General features: G+C 44.8%; 2 protein-coding genes across 6 annotated transcripts in view; one reads left to right on the top strand and one right to left on the bottom strand.

The window, feature by feature from the left end:
- C6H4orf45 (chromosome 6 C4orf45 homolog) overlaps window positions 1-13,485 on the top strand; it is a 49,887-nt gene extending 36,402 nt beyond the window's left edge. Inside the window, exon 4 of the mRNA XM_036191325.1 lies at window positions 13,290-13,485. Coding sequence (XP_036047218.1) covers window positions 13,290-13,485 — 196 coding nt within the window. The remainder of the gene's footprint in view (window positions 1-13,289) is intronic.
- Window positions 13,486-22,348: 8,863 nt separating this feature from the next.
- The window catches only part of Fnip2 (folliculin interacting protein 2), a 116,417-nt gene continuing 114,821 nt past the window's right edge, over window positions 22,349-23,944 (bottom strand). For 4 of the 5 annotated variants that reach the window (XM_036190109.1, XM_036190108.1, XM_036190110.1 and 1 more), the window contains one exon: window positions 22,349-23,759. In XM_036190109.1, the coding sequence (XP_036046002.1) occupies window positions 23,681-23,759 (79 nt within the window). In that variant the 3' untranslated portion in view covers window positions 22,349-23,680. The remainder of the gene's footprint in view (window positions 23,760-23,944) is intronic. The other variant, XM_036190113.1, reaches the window with a different exon arrangement.

Here is a 23,944-nt window from a genome sequence, read left to right on the forward strand (position 1 = left end):
TTGACTTTTGGATGGTGACTATTTGGTGAAATTATGGTTATGGGGAAATATGAGCAGTGGGGTTATGTATAAAATACATGTCAGTGAGATAGGGTGTCCCAGAGGGGATTAAGAATGAAGAGAGAGGCGAAACCAGACTGGCTGTCAGTTGATGCTTGCTGAGTTGAATGATGAGTACTGGGGGACTATCATTTCGTTCATTGTGTGCACTTCCGTTTTACAAACAACTAAACCAAATTGCACCATCTTCGCCGCAGTCCATGAAGGTGCAGATTTCCTATCTGGAGAGAGGAACTGGCTCCAAACTGACACCAAGCAGCTACAGCAAAATTGCCTCTTCTCTCTTCCTTTGCTGCTCACAAAGAAGCAAGAGATGTCCAGGAAGCACCAACATCAATAGGGGAAGCCAGGGCTGCTGAAGCTGGCAGAAGCTCCTGGATGTCTTAGTGCCAATGTCAGTAGTGACATTGCAATTCCCAACAGGAGACCCCAGACAGTCTATTATGTTGATTTTTATTAGGCGTTTGGACACCTGTTCTGAGGCCACATGCATGAGAATGCTCGGTACAATGGTCACTTCATACAAGTCACTTTAAAATACTGAACAGAAAGCAATCAACACCTCGGTGCATTTCTACATTGCAAGCAAGTTCTTGGCAATGGCAATTTTTGCAGTATGTTGTTGTTCTGTGAGAGGACTGGTTGGAGTGGATTGCATAGCCTGCGTAGGGGAAGCCCAGCTGGAGTCCAGAAGGGCAACCAGCAATGTGCTGGTGACATCATTAGTCACATTCTGGAGCTCAGGGAAGGAAGCCAACCTGGTAAATTAATGAAGACGTGTTCACTCAGGGCACAGAGACTATTCTTGTTTCAATTCTTTACTTCAGTCTAGCAATAGAATGTTTAACAAGCCTTTGAAATAAAGTGGTCGTGTTTCCTGGGAAATAAAAGCAATAAATCAAACTCAAACGATCACAGCACTAGACTTGACACTTACACGCTCAGGACTGAACAGTCTCTTCAAACAAGCTGAGCCCAGGAGAGTGGGTGCTTTGTTCCAACGGGGAAAATGAAATCTGTACAAGCACCGCCCCTTTGTCTGTCAAGAGCAGCCCTCTAAAGTCATTCTATGTCTACAGTGGTCAGACCGGCAACTCGGGAACCCTCTTGTACTTTCCCAAAATGCATTCGTTGGGGTAACAATTTGATTTTTATCTTTTCAACAGGATAGATTTCGTGCTACTTGGGATTACACAATTTTGTTTACATTTAAATAATCTCCACCCTACTTGCCTTTTCAAGATAATTTCTGCCATATGTGAGTCATTTCATAAATTGGTTTTGAACTATTAACAATATGGAAACTGTGGACATTTTCTTTATGTGGGACAGAGAAAACTTCTAAGTAAGAGCAAGAGAGCCAAGTAAGTGTTAAAAATGATCATCCAGTGCGGGGCGATGGTGGCACATGCCTTTAATCCCAGCACTCAGGAGGCAGAGCTAGGCAGATCTCTGAGTTCAAGGCCAGCCTGGGCTACCAAGTGAGCTCCAGAAAAGGTGCAAAGCAACACAGAGAAACCCTGTCTCAAAAAAACAAAACAAAAAAAAAAGATCGTCCAGGCTGAGAAGATGGCGCAGTAAATAATATGCTTGCTGAATAAACAGGAGAGCTAAACTGAGTGCAGATCCCCGGCACCCACATACAAGCTGGATGTGGCAGTGCACACTTGTAGCCATAGTACAGGGGAGGGGGGGGAAGGGGAGGGGAAAGAGGTGATCGGAATAGGAGGGTCAGACTTGGTAATCCTTGGGGCTCACTAGCCCACTGGTTTCTAAGTTCAGTCAGAGTTTTAGACCCTGTCTGAAAAATTAAAGTGTAGAACAACCAAGGAAAAGACTCACACTGATCTCTGGTCTCCACACAACACGTGCACACACAGGAACATGAACATGCAAAATAGCAAACACAGATCTTCCATGCTTCATCTTGAATGGTTGTACTTGGAAGTTTAGCATTCCCACAGTTCCTTAGTGCCTATTTCACTTGCTTCTAGGTACAGCAGTAGAAAAAAAAAAATTCTTATTCATATCCCTTCGTGTGTCTTTGTCCACATGACACAGACATCTAGTAGGTCCCTGAGCACATGCTGGATGTATGCTCACACTGTAAAATCTGGCTAAGGCATCTATTATTTAAGGACAGAAGCAACAAACATCGCTGACACCGAGAAAAACAACAAAACAAGGGAACAGCTTACCGAGGAGCCAGGCCATCACACGCAAGGGTCACAGTACAGATGCATGTCGCCCTTTGCACCAGGTACACATGCACAAGTGAGCAGCTTCTGAACCCTTGGGGCCATCAGTCATCTCGTCTTGTCTTCATTTTCGAGTCAGTATTACCTTTTTGGCCTTATATTCAATAGGGTGTTAAACTCAAAGATAGATCCTTGGTTTTCCCAGCATCGTGAAGCCCAGTCATAAAACAAGTATGGCACATGCCTTCGAGAGAACTCTGTAAGCCACTCAGGATTTTGCCCATTAAGCACAGCTTCTTGGCATGGTGGGCTAGCAGAGCTGGAGATACTGCTCAGCAGTTAAAAGCATTGGCTGCAGCTACAGAGGACCTGGGTCCAGTTTCCAACATCCATATGGATGCTCTCAACCATCTTTACCTCCAGTCCTGGGGAATCTGACACCCTCTTCTGGCTCTTTGTGCACATGGCATGCATGTGGCACATGCACATACATTTAGGTAAAACACATACACATAGAAGAAGGAAGAGCATCTTGAGGCTGGAGAGATGGTTCAGTGGTTAAGGGCACTTGCTATTCTTGCAGAGGACCAGAGTTCAGCTCTAACCACCACATTAAGAAACCCACAACTGCCTATAACTCTAGCTCCAGTGCCCTCTTCTGGCTTCCAAGGGCAACATTACCCACATGTACATATATACACAGACACATTGTAGGTGGAGTTTTCCTGTCCAACCACCTGCTCCCAAATACCCAGCATCCGCTTCCCAAATGCTTGGCCAGTAGCTCGGGCTTATTACAAACTAGCTCTTACACTTAAATTAACCCATGATTCTTATCTATGTTTAGTCATGTGGCTTAGAACCTCTCTCAGTGTGACATTCTCCCCTTGCTTCCATACATCTGGCTGGTGACTCCTGACTCCACCCTTCCCCTTCCCAGCATTCTCAGTTTGGCTTTCTCACCTAACTTCCTGCCCAGCTACCGGGCTGTCAGCTTTTTATTAATCAGTGAGAGTCATACATATTCATAGTGTAGAAAAGGATTGTTCCATAGCAATATGCTGTTGATCAAGGATCAAATAAGTGTTATCCCAGGGAGAAAAGATGAAATGTTTAGGGAACAGGGTATAGCATAATCATAAATGATTTCAGGGTGGTGAGTCAAGATGGAAAGTCAACTAAAATAAAGAAGTCGGACTCAACCCTCTTACAATATGTGTGACACTAATCTAGAACATCCTGAAATCCCATTCTACCCTTCAGAGCTCCTGCTCCTGTGAAGGGCTGAGTGATGGTGCCTGGCTGTATTCAACTCCAGCCTGGTCTCTGGTGGTGTGATGAATAGCATCCACACTAAGGGTAGGGAGGATCTTCTCAAGCAGCCAGTGTCTTTGAAATCTTACCCCATCTGTTGTTGCTGTTCATCACCTATGAAGAAGGCTAAGCTGGAAAAAGAAGAGATGAAGAAACTCATCTTAAAGCTCTCCCTGAGGGGCTCTGATGGTTAAGTGTGGGCTGCACCATAGACGCAAAAGATCCTTGGAAATAAAGGTCTTCTTCTAAGTGTTCCAAGCAGAGAACAGAGGGAAAATTATTACTTCCAGCAGTAGAAAGTACAAGCATTGATGACTCCTTAAGGAAGCAACCACTGAAGGAGCAACCCACTCAAGAAACCAGGTCCTTGGGGTCCTCAGCAACAGCTAGATTTTTATGGACACACAAGTACATCACTCCACGGTGCCTGTGGAAAGTGCAAAGGCCCAAAGGGGAGTGTCTCTATTTGAAACTCAAGTGAGTAACTTGCTGTGCTATGATTAGGTGGAAGGCTGACTCACTGGAATTGAAAACAGTGACTTTTTCAACTTAACCTCAGAATCCAAAAGACAGCCGTTTAAGGACTTATTAGAAATATTTTTAGTCCGCCAGACAGAACTCACAAGATGTGGGTCAGTGCAGCAGACAGACAAGACAAGGTGGCTTCATGCACCACGGGTGCTGGGCACTCGGTGCTCCAGACTAACTAGCTATTTTAGTCAGCTTACAAAAACATCCATTTATGACAGCGATTTCTCTAACACACCAAGAGGTCACTGGTCATGACTGAAAGAGCCACAGGGTCCACAGTGGTCCCAGCTCATCACAGAAGGCTAGACGTCTAGAGCAAGCACAGCCCATCCTCAAGGCCCCTCTTCAACACCGGGAGTTTTCTCTTTGACAGAAGTGTCCACATGAAAACCATGCTTGTCCTATCAGTGTTAGACACTTCCATAAGCAAGGGCCAGCCAGTCTTTCCTGGGGACTGAAGCCCATTTTCTCTCCTCAGCCCATTTCTTGACGTTCAAGCTGCTAGGGGAAAAAAAATGGTCATCTCTGAACCGGCAGTTGTAGAGGAAAAATTTAAATATTGTTGCATAATAAAAATAATTTAAATAGTGTAAGAAACAGTCAATTTAAAATCAGTTCCACTGTTTTCTCCAAAACCTTCATTGTGTGCAGTATCACAGGCTCTCACTGGAGATAGAAAAAAAATACTTTTTCCTTTCTTTTTTTTTTTGTATTTTTATTGACATAAAAAATAGACTGTAAAAGAGTTCTACGTCAGAAACCACTGAAGATACAGAAGACTATGGGGACACTGAAGACACAGAACCGTGAGAAGTGGACTGGGGCTGTGGCTTAGTGGTAGAGGACTCGCATAACAGGAAGGAATCTCTTGGTTCAATCCACAGACCTTCCCACCCCCGAACACAAGCAAGAGAGAGAGAGAGAGAGAGAGAGAGAGAAGAGAAAGAAGGAGGAGGAAGAGGAGAAGGAGGAGGAGGAGGAGGGGAGAGAGAGAGGGAGCTGGGGAGAGAGATATACACACAGAGAGACACCCACAGACATGGAGACATGGTAATTTACTCACACACCTTTACTTACAATGTCATGAGGCAGGAGGAGCACCCTCATGACAGAACCGGGTATCATGGGCATGCAGGTGGTCACGGTGTTCTGTGGAGGAAGGAAGAGTAGATAACTGTGGGCAGAGGCAGAGAGATGCTCTCTAGGAGAAGCAGTGCTGTGCTACATTTACACAGCCCCATGGGAGTCCAGCAAGAGAGCGTACAAGTGGAGAGAAGGGAATTGTAGCCACAGGAATCACATAGGGAAAGGCTGGAGCTGTGGAAGCCTTGCGACCTGCTCCGGAGGGACTGGCTAGATTGTTCCACAATGAAAGCTTTGTGCTTAGTTCTAGTAGACAATCAACTCCTTTTGTTTTTAATTTGAAAGTGAGGAAGTGAGGGCTAGGGAGGGGCCCAGCAGCAGGATTTAGGTGCTTGCCTCCAAGCCTGGCAAACTGAGCTGGATCCACTGAACCTACACGGTAGAGAGAGCCAACTCCAAAAAGTCTTCCCCTGCCCTACCTCCACATGTGCACAATGACACACATGCTTGAACACACATGCACACACGATAGGAAGTAAGACAGCGACACCAAATCCAGAAGATGCTGCAGCAGGACCAGGGTGGGAGCCTGATCTGGAGCACTGGGGGCTTCAGAGGACTCACCGACACATGGTAGCAGCTAAACATGGAGGGACGGAGGGGAAGTGAGAGAAGAATGTAATTCTGGTGATCCGGGCCATGGGGTTGTGTCACTCATCAGAACAGTCATCACAGGGAAGAGGAAACTTTAGGGGTGGATGGGGATAGAAAATGATAGAAGGATGGAGTTGGGACGCAGCGCTCCATCATAATGTGTGAGTTCTTGGGCTAGTGCCAAAGAATCTTTACCGCAGGCTAGAGACTGTTTAAGTATTAATTCTTTAGTGCTTATCAACAATAAGTACCACATACTACTATATCTGCTTTATGGATGATTGCAAGGTTTGGAGTGACAGCTCTAAGTTCCAGCTTTTCTGTATTTGCAGTTTGCCCTAGAATCTCTGGAAAGTGAGAGCAATACCTATAATATGGGATTACTGTGATATTAGTGATGACAGGTATAAACTATCGTAGTGTCTGGATACTCATACATCTCAATAAACGCTGGAAAGTATTGTGATTGTCATCTTTGAAATAGGCTAGCACCAAGAAGCTGGCATCTGTGTCTGCATTATAGATTGTAAAGTACACATTTTTCATATTCACATGTTGATTTTAATATTATAGTCACACATACTATTTCCTGGTTAGGGGGTAGGTGATAAGTGTATGAGACCTGAGTTGGCAAGATTGCCCAGTGGATAAAGTGCCTGCCAAGCAAATATGAGAACCTTGAGTTCAGTCTCTAGAACTCACGTTAAAGTAGGTGTAGTGTGCTTCTGTAGTCTCATTTGCTCCTACTGTGAGGTAGGAGGTAGAGACAGGAGAATTCCTGGAGCTCAGGCCACCCAGCCTGGCACCAGTAGAAGCACACAGTAAGAAACTGTTAAGGGCTTTTTTTCTGCGTTCCTGCTGGCCCAGTGAGCAGGCACGGCCTCGACATGCAGAACGACGCCAGCGTGTGTCCATGCCACGGAAATGCTCCAAGAGCAACTGCATCATTGGTGCCAAGGACCACGCATCCATCCAGATGAATGTGGCCGAGGCTGACAGGGTCATAGGCCGGTTTCATGGCCAGTTTAAAATCTATACTATCAGTGGGGCCATTAGAAGGATGGGCAAACCAGATGACTCTATTCTCCAATTGGCTAAGGCTGATGGAACTGTCTCAAAGAACTTTTGACCAGAAGAGATTGGGGTCTTCTTACTCATCTAGTTCTTCCATTCTCTTTTCTCTTTTCTCTTCTCCATCCCATGCCCTGGAAGTCCCGGTATAAGAAGGGAGGGTCTGAGCTAAATTGTGTAAAGCTATTACTTAATGTCCACCTGACCTAGGCGGTGTCCCCTTGTGGAATTTACCTTAAGTCAGGAGACTTGTATGTGGGCTGCTATCACTGTTAGTCCTTGAAAGTTGGGTGCCCACCTGGGTGGTGTCTCCTTGTGGAATTTATGTTAAGTCAAGAGACTTGCACGTGGGCTGTTCATTGTTAGTCCTTGGAAGTTGGGTGCCCACCTGGGTGGTGTGCTTCCTGTAGTCCTTGAAAGTGGCTAAGGGAGATATCTAATTCCAGAGAAAGCCTTTCCTGAGGCTGTGCTCCAAATTCCTGCAAAGTGTATGTCCAGAGAGTGATCAGTCCGCACTGTTAGCCCTCCTAGGGGAAAAGTCAATTGGGAAAACTCTGAAGGCACACATGATTTTCATAACAGAATACAGCTGATACAAGCCAAGTAACACCAAAAACTCCTTGGGATTTGGCTTTCTCTAGAGGAATTCCCTGATTCCTCCAGGTAGTGACTTTGCCATAACCAGCTGAGTTCTTATGATATATTCCTGCAGCCCACAGCATCAGGGAATATTTGTTATAAATAAAAGTGAGAAAGTGGGGGAAAAAAAAAAGAAACTGTTAAGGTACAAGGTATGAATCAATACCCAAGTGTAGTCAGACTTTTCTCTCCTGCCCACCAGTTCCCAAATAACCAACACAGAGGCTTAATATTATTTATAAATGCTCACCCAAGAGCTCATACTTGTTACTAGCTGACTCTTACACTCAAATGACCCATAATTCTTATACATGTCTAGCCACGTGGCTTGGTACCTTTTCTCAGTACAGCATGCTCATCTTGCTTCCTGTGATTGCCGGTGATTCTCTGACTCCTCCCTTCTTCTTCCCAGCATTCTTCTAGTCTGGCTTTCCTGCCTATCTTTGTCCTGTTCAGCTATTGGCCAGTAAGCTTGTCTATTAAACCAATCACATTGACAAATCTTCACAGTGTACAAGGGATTATGCTACAGCATTTCCCCCTTCTTGTCTAATTAAAAAGGAAGTTTTTAACTTTAACATGGTAAAATTATACATAATAAAAACAGTTATCAAGTAAGAATTACAATTACAATATCCAGTCTATTTGTATTTGGCAAAATTACAGAAAATATTATCTATCTTATCTTGATGACTCTAAAGCTTTATACCTAATTTGCTTTTTATCATAACTAAGGAAAACTTTAACTATGACTATCTAGTCTTCAGCTCCATCAAAGTCCCCAGAAGGGTGAAATGTTACCTAACAACAGGGACATTTCACTGCCTGGACAGTTACCCAAAGTTCTGTAACATTTGGGCATCCACCTCTAGCCTATAGGCCTAGCATATCTGATAGACTTTCCTGTGAAGCAGGGAATTCTGAATGAAGGACTGTCTCACCTTGTCTTGGCAAAGTTTGGCAGCCACCTTCTTTTGCATCCTGCTGGTCCAGTTTGGACAGTATTCGTCAGCAATTGAGGCAAGGGCAGTATCTTTGTCCACATGGATTGCTTTCACCATAAAGAGAATAAACTCCATGCACAGTTGCTTCAATGCCATCATCTTCTCTGAAGTAGATTGGTGCTGCCAGGTACAGATGAGTCTCACTGTCATGAAAAGCCTTAGGTTATTAAACATATTATATGCCACATTCTGTAGGTCTTTGAAGTATCTGAAGACCATCTATCAATCTAAATATATCTGTGTATGACCTTGAAAACATACCTAACATGACTATAAGTTTGACTATTAAGATGACTATTAATTTGTATTTTTAATTATATGTTACATTTTTAAATGAGTTACATAAACATAATACCCCAAACAAGAGTAGAAACATAATATGGTATAACAGAAATAGTTTTAAACTTGCATCAATAAATCAAAATCCATACCAATGTAAAGTATCCTGAGATTACTAACTATTTTTTGGGTTCAAGTAGATTCCATAATCTACCCTTTTAAGCTGTTCTGGATGCAGAACTCAGAGGAAACTGCAACAGCAGTGCTCTGAGATGTTAGATCATCTGGGCCATCTGCTCCCATTGGAGATTGAGGGGGGGGCAGTTCTTCCTCGATGAAACCTGATTTTTCTTAACCTGAAATGAATCCATAGCCTCTCATCTTCTGTGGAAACAAAAGCATAACCTCTCTCCCAGAGGAACATATATTTTGAAGTCAAGACATTTTAAAAATCTATAGGTTGGTTTAATCTATCAGTTTTCATTATCCAGTGTCTTTTATCATTTGTTCATTAACAGTCAAAAAGCCTAAATACAACACAACACATAGGACCCAGACTCTGTTTACTTCCCATCTTTACATGGCTTTTCATACATATTTTTATTACTCTGTTTCTTTTTAAGGACTTTATTGTTTTAAAACTATATTTTTAATCTAAGACTGTATATATTCTTTCTCTTCTCTCTCCCAAGCCTATGTCATTAAAAAAAAAAAAAAAAAAAACAAAAACAAAAAAACAACGTAACCTGTTTAGAGATGTTTTTCCATCTGAATCTGTCTTTATTGTGTATTTGTATTGTTTTTGATCCCATGAGATATTAAACTGCTAAGTGGTGTGGCCAGGACCAAAAAGCAGTGGCTTTGGCAGCTGGCTCTGCCCCACTTGGCTTTCTGAGAGCCTAGCTTCATGGAAAAGGTACCAAGAGTCACGAGTCACGATTACTGCCCCAACCCTGGGAAGTTGTTGGGTCCCTGCTGCCACTGAATAGCATGTCTCCCCACTGTTGAGGAGTTTGGCAGCCGAGCCTCTTGGAAGAGCCACCCATTTTTGCCATTAGCACTGAGTCTGGAAGCCATCTCTTAAAGGAGCCATGCCTCTGTTCACTGCCAGCACACAGAGCCAATCAGAGAAAAGATGGTTATAAAGAAGCTGCACTTGACTCCATTTTTGTGTATTTAGAATCCTCTTTTAAACCTTTTTAGGTCTTATGTGGAAATTCCTGCCCTACGTTGGGCCACCATTTGTAAATGGTAGTTTCCCTGTCCTGCAGCCGCTCTCAAATAATCACTCAGAGGTTCATATTAATTATAAATGCTTGGCCAATAATTCAGGCTTGGTACTAACTAGCTCTTACAACTTAACCCATTTCTATTAATTCATGTACTGCCCCAAGGCTCATGGCCTTTACTTCTATCCTATTCTGTAAGTCTGACTCATTCTCCATCTGGCTGGTGACCCCTCTGACTCAGCCCTTTTTCACCCCCCTTCTTCATTCCATCATTCTCAGTTTGGCTTTACCTCCTAACGTTATCCTGTTTAGCTATTGGCCATTCAATTTGTTTATTAAACCAATCACAGTGACAGATCTGCACAGTGTACAAAGGGATTTTCCACAGCAACCAAGGTCATCTTTTGACTGAAATACCAATGACTTGGCACATGCATGCTGGCACTAACATACACACACACATGCACATGCCCACATGCACATGAGCACACATACACACAAACTTGGGCTAGAAATATGACTCATCAGTTAAGAGCGCTTGGTGCTTCTGCAGAGGACCTGAGTGTGGCTCTCAGAACCCACAGGATAGCTTACAACCAACCATCTGTAGCTCCAGTTCCAAAAAAATCTGATGCTCTCTTCTGGCTTCTGCAGGTCCTGCATTACGTGTACAGGTAAATCACTCATATACACAAAATTTTTAATCTTAGAAAGAAAAAAAAATGAGTGTTAACAGGGCAGAAAGAATTTTTTAAAAAACTAGTAAATCCAAAAGAATGTAAATGAGACCGAAGAGATGGCTCAGCAGATAAACTATTTGCTGCCAAGCCTGATGGCCTGAGATTGATCTCTGGGACCCACTCAGCAGAAGGGCACAGACATCTTCAAGCTGTCCATGCACCATGGCACACATGTACACAAAGAAATAAATGTACTTGAAAAAATATGTAAATGAAATCATCTGAGAAGTTAGAACTGCTGGAGAAAAGAGCTTTGGAAACACAAACTACAAGGACTCCCTGAGGAGGGCGAGGCTCATCATCACAGTGCGGCTGGGCTACCAGACTAGACAGTGTGCAGGGGAATCAGTCCCGCAGACAGGGGGCGATGCTAAGAGCCACCACAGTGCGCTAAGGGGAACGCAAGGCCAAGTGCAATGTGTGGAGGAGGGACACAGGAGACAGCCGATCGCCTCTAGATGAGTCTCCATTTCCTCAACAACGTCGGGGACACTTCAGAAATGCTGGAGGAAGAACCTTCGAAAATAATGCTTGCGCAAAACAAATAAACAAAAGAACACTGGCAAAAAAAAAAAAAAAAAAAACAACCACGGACCCAAACAAACAAATCAACCCATAAAAATTATCATTTTAAAAAACACATTAAATGAACCATCCCAGCAATTCTCAGTGCACTTAAGAAGGATGGTGGTGCCTATGATCCTCAAGATGTGTGAGGCTGAGCTGCCCACCCTTTTTCTTCATACCTCCAGGCAGGCTTGAATACCAACTGCCTTAAAAGACAACAGCCATGAGAAACAGGTACCTACCAATCACTGGAGGTGGAACACAGGTTTGAAGACCTTGGGAAAGCCACATACACAGAGAAATGTCATAGTTAACCTGTTTTGAAATCCCAGGAAAAGCTCCTTTCTAAGAATTTTCAGTTATTAGAGCTGATTTTGCATATAAACATCTCTGTCTCATGGGCATTTGTCAAAAGTAAATCAGCAGTTATCTAATATCATGACTATTGGTAGAGTAAGAAGTTGGAGCTGCTGACTAAAAATCTTAAAGGGAAGAACCAGAGAACAGGATGTACATAGAAGATGTGTGAGAAGTGTCAACACATCTCTAGGAACCTAGAAGGCTGTATGCCTGTGAAGGACTGTGCATAGGTTAGCAAGGCCTGACATCATCCTGGGCTTTCACTTAAAGCACTATGCAAAAGAGTAAACAGGGGCTATCATTGTAACCTGCCTGCCGGGACATAGACATAGACCTCAACACGTAAGAAGACCAAAAGCCCCAATAAGTCAAGACATTTCTCAAACTCTCTGGCCATCATCATTGGCTGACCACTGAACTACCTGAGCAGAAACTTCAGGGGACACATATGGCACTTTTAATACAATCAGACTCATCACTGGGCAACAACATTGCCACTGCCAAAACCAGAAAATATTTGGGAAGCTCAACAGAATTCAGAATGATAAACAGATCATAGCTGCACACACCAGGTCAAACCTGAATGGCAAACTCAAAGATAGAGTATGGAATGCAGCTAAAGGATGGAGACATCATGTACAGAGACTCAAAAACTGACTTCTCCACCAAAACTCTGGAGACCAAGGCCATGGAAAGGTGTGGCACACCTCCTTCTGTGTTGTTCATTAGGGAGGTCCCAGAGGTCCCGCAAACTACATAGGCCATAGGCCAATGCTTTGGTTGTCCACCAGAACTAGAGAAGACCCTATTTCTGGAGGTGCCATGTCATTGGTTTGCAGGACGCTGAGAAATGAAGCTGTAGCTGAGCCAGTGATTCCTCCCTGCAGGCTAGGTTTCAAGTGCTGGAAGGTACAGTGCAGGGTGCTGGGGGAGAAGAGCCATCAATGATCCATCCAGCTGTAGACCCTACAAGCTATACTCCCAGCCTGCCAGACAAGAAGTGCCCTTGGCATTAAAGAACGTCTGTTGTGGAGATGACCAACCGTCTCTTGGTTGGATTGAAGCTGGCTCCACTGGAGGAATTCAAAGCTGATACTGTAAACCTGACCCAAAGCCCATGGTTGGGAGATTTTTTTCCTAAAACATCTAACGCTGCTCTTTGTAGAGCTGCACTTTCCAGATGTCCATGAAACCTCAAAACCAGCAGTCACATGCCCCGCAGTCTCACTAGGTCTCAGCTTCCTTCTGCCCTGCAGCATCTCCCGTGCATGGCTCTGACTGGGCTCCAAGGGCTGTGGGGAGATGGCAGTGTTCATGACTTCTATCAGCTGCCTGTGGGGTGGGAAGGTCCTAGAAGGTCCAGCAGCTGGACGTCTGGAGACGCAGAGCGGGGAAACACCCAGAATCTTCTCAACGGGAGGCACACAGGCCAGGTTTTCAGATCTCCTTGGCCCTGTGGCTAGAAATGGCCTCACACGGTGAGGAACAAACTAACGGCCCCTACTGAAAGCTGTTTCTAGATCTTTTTCCATATGACCCGACTAATCTGTTCTATTGCAGGCAACCGAGGCCTTCAGTCCTGGACAAGCAAAGAGGATACAGTCGTGGTTTTCTTGCCTGGAATATGAGTGATTACGAAGACTCCGAACAGAGAACCTCCAAAAGGGCTCTTCTTGTTCAAGAGAGTAAATCACCAAGGCCTGTTCTGCCCCTCAAGCTGCCCAAGCTGCCAAGGAAGGAAGACAAGGTAAGCTGACACTTTTCTGAATCATCCCTAGAAAAGTCCTGCTGTAGCAGACTGCATGTCGTTTGATTCTAACAGTTTCATAGTACCCTTGAGCCTATCAAACCAGCCCGTAACCTAGATTAGATTTCCCCTGTAAGTGTACACTGAGTTGGGGAGCTGGGTATGAGTCTTGTTGTATAAGAAAACAGGAGGGTGTGTGGTCCCATAACTAATGTTTATCCACCACACGGCTTGACCTAGAGAGGATGGTCAGGCCCCTAATTTCCACAAGCTGGGAAAACAGCCTGCATGATGGAGGCAGACCTGTAACGCTGCTGAAATCCCTGCGCATGCTCAGTACATTAAGACTCTATCTGCTCACTCTCCTGACTTTCCCCTTAGTTATCTTCAGAATCTCAGCAAGTTGTGTAATTTCCCTACATGCTTTCTGCTTGTTTTTGTTTTTCGAGACAGGGTTTCTCCGTGTAGTTTTAGTGCCCGTCCTGGATCTCGCTCTGTAGACCAGGCTGGCCTCGAACTCACAGAGATCCACCTGGCTCAGCCTCCCGAGTGCTGGGATTAAAGGCATGTGCCAACCCCCCCCCCCCCCACCCCACATACCACTCTCCTTACATGCTTTTAAGAATAAATAAGATGGGGACCCAGCAGGTGCTTTCCTGAAGAATCTGGAGCGTGAACAATCAAGTAAAGGGCGAGGAAGCAGGTGTCCTGACATCAGAGTCTGTGTACAAACTAGTCTTCTCTGGGCTCTGCACAATCCCCCAGCACAGTGCACTCTGTCAGTGTCCAGTGTTTAATGCAGAGTTTGACAGAATGCTTCTACGATAGAAAGGAAAACAGAATAGTTCACACACATTCAGACGCCTGTTTTGTACACGGAGTTCCAGCTTGCTTCTTTGGAATGCAGTAGCACAGAACTTACCCTGTGTCCAGAAAGCCTGCTCATCAGCCATCACCCTTTGAAGCTTTCTGTGAGAGAGCTGAATTTGTCCTCTGGGAAGGTCCTGGCCCCAGGGACACTGTGTTGAACATGGGAGTTCAGGTGCTAACTTCCCCATGGGCTGACTTCTGGGAAGGCAATGACTGAGGTAAGACTGTGTCTGTGTAAAGGAGCGCTGGGTTAGTTATATGATTGGACTCATTTTGAGTATGATCACACACCAAATGCCTCCTATCACCCGCTAATTCTAAACGAAGATTTTATGTTTTGCATTAAAATTTTTGCTTAAAAGATTTTTTTTTTTTACTTTTAAATGATTTAAAATTTACAGAGGAAATCTTGCAAGAACAGCGCAAAGACCTCCTTCTAAACTCTTCACTCATACCCATCAATTCATTTTACTTGTTTGGTGTATTCTCTTCCTCACTCTGCACGTATGTATGTGTACACACCCCACCCCCTGCACAGTCTGGAGGCAATTGCAGAAACAATGCCATTTTTTTTCTAGACGCTTCAGGGTAGATTCCCTAAAAACAAAGATGTTCTCCCATATCACCATGGTTACAGTTTGAAGATTTAGGTCTACAGTTCATAATCAAATTTGACTGAGCCAAGACTTATGCTAGGGTCAGGCATCACAGTTAGTTATCTGCGAAGTTTCTTTCCATCTGGGTCTCAGTCTTCATCTTTTGTGGCACCCCTATCTTGGAAGGCTGTAGGAAAACTCAGGACCTTTTCTCAAGGTGGGTTTGTCTCCATGCAGGTTGACTCAGGTTGTGTGGTACGCACAGGAAACCCTGACACTCGGTGTGCCACCAGATATGGGTTTTTTAAAAAAATTAAGAGTACTGTATCATTCAAAATAAACTTTGTATCAAGCAGGCTTTCTCTTAACATTTCAGAATACATTAGAAACTCCTTATCCTCATCTGTGTTTTTGGAGGCTCTCAGAGTTGCAGCTAATTGAGAAAAATTTCCACCTTCTTTTGCATAACCCCTCTTCATGGTCATAACTCCAAGCAATTGTTCTTACATATTCAAAAGCCAACAATGAATACCACATGTGAAAAGCATCCACACGCCACCTCCCACCCGGGCAATGGTGAATGCTGGTAGCCATTGCTGTGTTAGAGAGGCTGAAAGTCTGCCTGTCTCCCAGGCTAGCCTCAAACTCACTATATAGTTGAGGATGACCTTGAACTGCTAATCCCCCTGCCTTCACCTCCAGAGTGATACAATTACAATATGTGTCTCCATGCTGGCATATGTCCTATTCTTAGCTGTAAGAATCATAATTGTACCAAGAGCCACTAACAAGTCAAAAGAAACTGTCCTTGTCACAGTATTATACACACCTCATCTGGAGGGAGTTGGAAATGGGGTGTTTGTGCTATTGGATGTATTGCTCTACTTATAAACTTGAGGGCTTAATTACATTATTTGTAAAAAGTGCAATTTAGGGTATTTAACAGTATGAAGCCTTCTTGTACACATTTACCTAGAATCACTAACAAATATTTTTGGAATTCAATTGGGCAAATTTGTTTTTCGTACTAAATTCCTTCCTTTTTCAACATTACAACACCTCTCAAGTTCTGTCTTCTCTTGCATTTGTATTCTTCCATATTTGTAGTTAGAGTTTTCCTGCCTGGCCCATAGTCAGGACAAATCTCTCTTACCCTCCAGTCCCACAGTCTCTCAGACCCAACCAAGAAAGCACACAGAGACTTATATTGCTTACAAACTGTATGGCCGTGGCAGGCTTCTTGTTATCTACTTTTTCTATCTTAAATTAACCCATTTTTGCTTATCTATACTTTGCCACATGGCTTGTGGCTTACCAGTGTCTTTACATGTTGCTTCTCATGGCGGCGGCTGGCGGTGTCTCTCTCCAGCCTTCTACTTCCCAGAATTCTCTTCTCTGCTGTCCCGCCTATACTTCCTGCCTGGCCACTGGCCAATCAGAACTTTATTTATATAGAGTGATATCCACAGCACATATTGATTTTTTTTCTTCTCAGTAAGTAGTAGTGACCTAAATGTTGTAAAACTTAGGGGCGTAGACCACTATTAACACCACTCACTTCTTCACTCTCAGCTTGCCAGGACTCTCAGGCCCTCCAAATTCCTATACACCCTTGTAACCTCAGTGGTTCATGCATTCCTTTTTCAAAGAACTGGTTTCCTTTACTTGATGCATTCTTTCTGGCACTCCCTCGCTGCCTCTGTGCTGGAGAACGGATTCTCAGATGTTAATGTGCGCACAAGCCCTGTAGTGACTGAATTCAGATGCAGATTATGGGTCAGTAGGTCTGCAGGGGGCTTGCCAGTCCTCATTTCTGTCCAGTTCCCAGGCAACGCCGGTTGCTGATGGTCTGGGGACCTTGAGTCCTAGGGTGCCAGAGGATCTGACCATGAATTGAATTTGGAGACAGAACAGAAGGGAAGATTGGCCAAGGGGAAGGAGGAGACAGGGGAGGGCCACGCCCACAGCCCTGGACTGTCTTCAGGAGAAGCTAAGTGCTTCCGTAAGGCTGTATATTGGAGTGAAAAGCAGCTGGGCGCTGTGGTGTGTGCTGTTGTCTCAGCTACTCAGGAGGCTGAAAGGGAGAGTCACTTGAGCCCAAGAAACTGGAGTCAGTTTTGGCGACTCAGTGAGATCCTAGTTCTTAAAAGTTAAGAAAGTGAACCAGCGGTGGTTAGGTAATCTCAGCTACTCAGAAGCCTGAGGCAGGAGCCTGCCTGGATTATACTGAGTTCAAGACCAGTCTGGAAAACTTAGTAAAACCCTGTTTCAAAATAAAAAAATAAGGCTGGGGATATAGCTCAGTGGTGCCTAGCACACTTGATGACCTAGGTTTAATCCCCAGTAACAGGGTGGGTATACATGTACAGAGTACCTGGTGATGACTCGGAGGGTGGATCAGCTATGTGGTGATATTTTATGTGTATGTTAATAAATAAAGTTTGCCTGGAGATCAGAGGAAATAGCAAGCCATTAACACAAAGTCAGGCAGTGAAAACACACACCCTTAATCTGATCACTTGGCAGGCAGGGTGTCTGTGTATTCAAGGTTTTACTAGGGAACAGAGCCAAGCGTGGTGACACATGCCTTTAATCCCAGTACCAACTATAAAGACATGGAGGTCTGTACAGACAGACAGTGACAAGGAAGTGAGGTGAGCCAATGAGAGGACAGAACAGCAAGATAATAAAGGCACAAGTAGACAGGAAGTAGCTTGCATTTTGGAAGCTACAGAACTGGTGAGGTAAGGCGGTTGGTGGCTCTCATTATTTCCTGGATCTCTAAGGCTCTGTGTTCTTTATTAAATAAGACTGCTTAGAAATTCGTCTACACAGCTAACTCATTTGAGTCCAGAATGCTAAAGTTCTCAGGGTTTGCTGGGATGGTATTTAAACAGAGAAGAGGGACTGGATTTTAGAAAGGTCTGGAAATCAGCACAGATGAGAATTGATTAAAACTCTTCAGTATGCAATGGAGGTGAGTTTGGAGTGTTACAGTACTCAACTAAACACACGAAAGGATTGGATAAGGCAGAAAAGAGGAAAGGGGACGATTTGAGACAGAATCAGACCAACATACTCCAGGTATGGGAAGATATTCAGGCTAATATAGGAATGAGGGGGTGTAGGCTGCACCCTCAGAGCTTAGTGTGAGAGGTTTGGAGGGGCCAGGTAGCAGAGCAGAGGAGAATTCCACAGTATGGAGTTAATTGTGCTATTTATTATGTTAAAGATATTCGAAAGTCTAATTCTAAGACAAGCCTGGTGATTCATGCTTTTAATCTAAGCACTTGGGAGGTCAAAGACAGGAGGATAGTCCCAAGTTCTATGCTAGCCTGGTCTACATAGCTAATTATAGGCCAGCACAACCACACAGTGGGATCATCAAGAAGAGTGGGGAAGGAGGGATAAGAGACTTTCTATAAATTGGCAATGGAGTAGTATCTGGCTCCCACCCAAGTCCATTTTAATTATAAGTACCACTGGACTGATCTCTTCAATACTGTATGAGTCAGGGGATCTAAGTGGACACTTGGAGAGAGAGGCAGAAGAGTGTTAATCATAAGGAACTGGAATGTGGGACGGTAGGAGCTGGAAAATCCATGGTTTATAGGGCTGGCTGGCAGGCTGGGGCTAGCAAAAGACTGATGCTGTCATTGGATCTGGAGGCCATCTGGATGTGGACTCCTCTTCCTGGAGGTTGGGGAGAGGGTCTGTTCTTTCCAAGTCTACGCCCTTCAACTGATTGAATGAGGGCCAGCCACTTACAGCGGGGAATCTGCTTTATTCTATCTACTGATCTAAATATTAATCATTTAAAAAAAAATACCCTCAGCATGAGCGATATTGGCATTTGACCAAGAATCTGAGCAGAATGGCTTATGTGGGAGCCCATTTTCAGGTTCCTCGTGGCTTTACCCAGCAGGTCCGCATGGAGAATGATTAGGGCCACAGGCCTGAGTGCAGGTGTCTGAAATGGTCTGTACTTGGCTGTGCTGGGGGAGGTCTTTTGTTCCACCCCTTGGTGTCTCTATAAATACCCTGGGGCAGAGACAGTCAGGGCCCATTGGAATAGGTTCCAGGGCCTCTTTAGGCAATCCTTTATTTTCTGTTTATCTCCATATTCTAAATCCTTCTAATACTTCCTGCTGCTCACACTCAACTGTGCGGTTGGTGGGTAAACACCCCACAACACATGAAGTCCACGATCACAGTACCCATCTCAGCCAGTTGTGAGGATTAAATGATACAGCATCTAGGCAGTAGGAGACCAAAGGGGAATACAGACTGTGTTGTATGTGCACACGCCTCTTTTAAAAGGCATGCTTTAAAACGGCTTCAAGATCGCTTATACACAGAAGCTGGGAACTTTGTTCTTTTCCAGCTCGAAGGGTAGATTGAGAACAAGAGAGCTGAGAAGGGACACTGAGAAGTCACTGCAGCCAAAAAGGCTGGGGGCCCATGCACAGCTACAAAGGGGAAGGCCCATGTCGCCAACTACGAGAAGGGGAAGCCCCACCGTAGTCCGAGCTCTGTCCTGGAGGAAGGGGTCAGCGGATGCTCCTAATCTGCTCTGTTGCAAGGAGGCGCTCAGCTACTGAATCCCAGGCTAAAGAAAAACAAACAAAAAAAACCCACCAAGATTCTTTCTCCTGCCACAAAACCAGCTGGTGATAAGCATGCTGGTGCCCAGGTGGATAAGTATCACACAATTGCCTGGGTCTTGTCCTGCTGAAGATGAGCCATGGAGCTGTCACGCTGTGGCAGAAATCCCCCCATCAGCATGCGAGGTGTCATTCATTCTCTCATTCCGCCACCATGCAGGTCCCGGGGCTCTAACTCAGACCCTAAGGCTGGGCAGCAAGCCCTCCCCCCCCCCCCCCCCCGCACCCACTGAGCCATCCCCCGGCCCCTGGATATGCTGCTCAAACACTCGAGTTTGGGAGCAGGAGCTTAGGTTGAAAGAGATGCCTGTGTGTGTACAAAGCGCTCCCTCCATGCAGGCAGGAGCTGCAGCTGCAGACTGACAGGCATGCATGCACCGTATTGGTGTCCTGGTCTTAGGAAGGCTACAGCTGTGGAGGATGAATTTCCAACACACCATCAGGTCTGACGTCGGGTAGAAACCACAAATTCTCAGCTTAGATCATTAAAAACCGGTTTATCACTTCAATGAATGTCAGGTAGGGCAATTAAAGGTTACACAGACTGGCCCTGGGGCATTCCACAGGCTCCAGGACATGTGTCCTGATGTGCTTGGCCCAAATCCTGACAGTGTGCTGGGGTCTGTCTGGTCACTCACCAGGGTGCTAACCAAAACGTCCCTGAACTTCCAAGTTACCGACCTATAATGACCTCAATTCACCACAAGTCATTTAAAGACTGTATTTGATTAAATGCAACAAACAAATCATGCAGCACCAGGAAAATGTGCAAGATAAATTCAAAAAGTTTATTGCACCAAATGTCACAGAAAAATGGATTAAAATAATACATGAATGTTGTTTTAAGAAAAAATCTCCACACACTGACGTGGGTATCCATTCAACTGATTTAAAAAACAGTCCTATAAATTTCTCTTAATGAAAGTTCAATAATAATACATCCCAGGATTTTCTCATTTTTAAAACATTGAAATTTAAACACAATGCAAACGCATGTTCCAGATGTTCACCAAATTTTAACATTTTAAAAATCAACATTCAGAGGGGGCTGCTTTAGGCAAAAATTGTAGAAAATGTCCTCTCCACCAAGCACAGTAAAAATAAAAAACAAAAAACTGGTTCACGTTAACTAAGAGAAGCTACAGGCCTTTTCAATGTAATGATGAAAAGTATGCGTGAACACAATACCCGAGTGTGTGCTGGTGGAAACTCCAGACATTTTAAAGAATTTAAGGGTCCTTTGATATTCTTTATGTGCATCCAGCTAACAAAGAACCTGAAAAGCTACAGACTAGTATATAAAATCCGAAGACCCGATTTTAAAAGCCCAGACAACAATTTAGTATCATTTAGCAAGTGGGGAATTTCCTCCCTCCAAAAAAGTTAATTCTGTAAAATACGGTAAGTTAAAAAGTTGTGATGTGTAAACAGCAGCTCCATGAGATGGGAGAAGATGAGTTACATTCCGTATAAAACAGCACACCTCTGAAAAATGGACTAAAGCTGTACAAAAGCTATGTAACACTGATCAAATAAGATACTTTGGAATTATGCACAAGTATGGAAGCTACATCTTAAATTTTCATTGTCATTTTTTAAAACATACACAATTACCTATACATTCATATCACTTAGCAACTTATGAAATAGAAAACTGCAACATGCTAGAAAGAGGTCATCACAGGAACACTTACACACTTCCGCTCCATGTGCCTCACTAGCCTGCTCAGCTGAACAAGCAGGGTGCTGTTTAGAGACACTCAGCAGGTGAGACTTAGGAGCTGAAGAAACCCTAAGGGTGGGTGGAATCCTGTCAACTGAGGTAGATTTCTTTATTGAAACAAAGTTTGTTTTCCCTTGAGTTGGGCCTAGGAGAAGGTGGGCCCCTTTGTAGACTCTTCAGTTGTGACAAACCAAAGCCATCAGTGGTGCAGGATGTGGGTGTGCATCAACGGAAGCCCATGAGATGCTTTGTTGTTTTTCTGCTTCTGAGAAGAGGCTGAATTTAAGACAAAGAAAACGTGGACATCCCAGACCTTGGGAGCCAGGAGAGGAGCAGCAAGCCCTTCTCTGTAGCAGGAGTGGAGGCTGAAGGTACTGAGATAATCACCTCTACATGACCCATGCCCAGAGTTTCCCAACCAGCTGTTTTTCTGAAATTTGGAACGTGAGAGTAAGAGGCAGGTTTAGTTTTTTCAGGACTTGAAGGACTGGGCTAAGTTTTTATGCATGAGGCTGAGAATCCACCTGCAGACAGCTCAATTCCCCAAAGTCTGGCTGGCGACACGTTACTGTATCTACTCGAGAACTGAACTGATTTTGTATTGAGTTATTTTTTTTCCCAAAACCTGGAAGATGGTGAATGAGGCAGTGTCCACGTGTCAATGAGAGAAGCCAGGAGAAAGAAGGGAAGCACACTAAAGCCCGCCAGGGTGGGAGGCTCTGACCTCTGCTTGGCTGCTCAGCCACACCAAGGGAAAGCGAGTGAGCAGACAGCTGAACCACAGGTGGGCTTCCCTGGCAAATGGTGACATTATGGAGTCAGCCAATTGAAAACAGCAACTCAAATGTCGGGTAACAGAAAACGGGAAGGTGCTTCCAAGAATGGGACATCTCAATTTGGTGAAATGCATACAATGCAAATTAAAGATCTTAAGTGCCTTGAGGCGCCATCTATTTTCACAAACCACAGAAAGTGAGAGCGAGGAAGGCAGAGTGAGAGGGGAAGAGAGAGGGGGAAGAGAAAGGGAGAAGAGGAAGGGGAGGGAGAGGAGAGAGAAGGAAAGAGGGAGAGCCCATGCCCTGGCCGACTACTAAGAGATGATGTAGGCATCGGTCCTCAGTAGCACAGGGAGCACATACTCTCAACTAACTTGTGTTTGTAATGAAGAGAGACAAACATGTCACAGGGATCAGGATATGAACTATGAAGTCGCTCGAGCCCCTAGACACTCAGACACCAGAGACACATGGGAAGGGCTGAGGGGCTGACAGTGTTGGACCTGACTGGCTCCTGTCTTTAAAACATCAGATTTTTTTGTTTTTAAAGTCTTTGGACAGACTGTTCTAAGCTCAGTAATCTAAGGGTATTTAGGCTTTAGGACCAATGGGACTTTTACAGTTCCTCACCTTGGTTCAGTTTTATAAATGGTCAAGTCAACTTCTGGAATGATGTTTTTAAAGGAATATTAAAGGGATACTATAAAAGTGCAGAGCTGATCGTGTAAAAACTGAGATCGCACATGGATTGCTTGTAAACGTCCACGCTGCCTGCTTTCCGCCGCCGTCAGAGCTGCTGCAGGGCTCCCTTCCCAGCAGGCCCATGCTCCTTACAGCAGAGCCAGGCATCTGCGTGGACCAGCAGGAGGAAGAGGCTGGGGCTGGGGAGCTCGCCTGAGCTCATGGAAACAACTTTGGTAAAAGGTTCTGGCGGAGGCTGAAGACACGGAAGCTGGAGACCCAGTGTGAGGCTGCACAGGGCGATGCTGTCCCCGGCACCTGATGCCCCTGCCGCTACACCGACTCCCGGGCTTTATTGCACCAGCAACCCCTCAGACCCGCCTGTGGCTGCGCGGGAACCACAGCAAACCATGGCTCTCCAAAGCACTCTCTTCCACATCCGATGCCAAACAGTGCACAGAGCAGGCGGTGGCGCAACGTGGCTTTCTTCACGTCACCGGCTGTAAAGAGAGCTCCGAGCTGGAATCCACAGCTTCTTCTCAGAGCGACACTTCACGCTCTCTCATGCTTAAACAGGCAGCACTTTCCTTCTGGAATGTTCTCTCCACTGGTTACTCCCTACTCCAAAGTCAGCCCTCAATATTCTGCCCAACAGCATGAGGGCGTCTGCTTAGCTTGACTGTAGTGCCTACGTTTGCCTCCCACCAGAAAGGTCACTTTCTTTTGATTCCTGGGAAACCGTGGCTCGGAGAACTCTGAACAATCACAAATTGCCACTGCATCGAGTAAACAGGCTCCCGTTGAGACAGCCACTCCTCAGCAGCTTCAGCAGCTTCGCCGTCACTGAGAGCTTACTCCTTTCGGATTCTTTTCCAAGAACTGTCCTGAAGTTGGTTATAAGAGGATCTGCGCCACGTAAGGAGAATGAGTACTGGCAATCGCGGTCAGCAGAGGCAGGTCGTTAGATTCAATCCTGCATGTTGAAAAAAAAACAAAACAAAACCAAGGATAGCATTTTAAAATCACATCGTTTCGTAAGAAAGTATTATTTCTAGGCACCAGCTTCTAGTCTAGACCATCTTTTAAAACTCATGAAAATGTAAATGAGGGCCAGCAAGATGGCGGCTGGTAAAAGTACTCGCTGTCAAGGCTGATGAC

This window comes from Onychomys torridus, chromosome 6 (assembly GCF_903995425.1).
Source record: "Onychomys torridus chromosome 6, mOncTor1.1, whole genome shotgun sequence".
In the NCBI taxonomy this organism is placed as follows: Eukaryota; Metazoa; Chordata; class Mammalia; order Rodentia; family Cricetidae; genus Onychomys; species Onychomys torridus.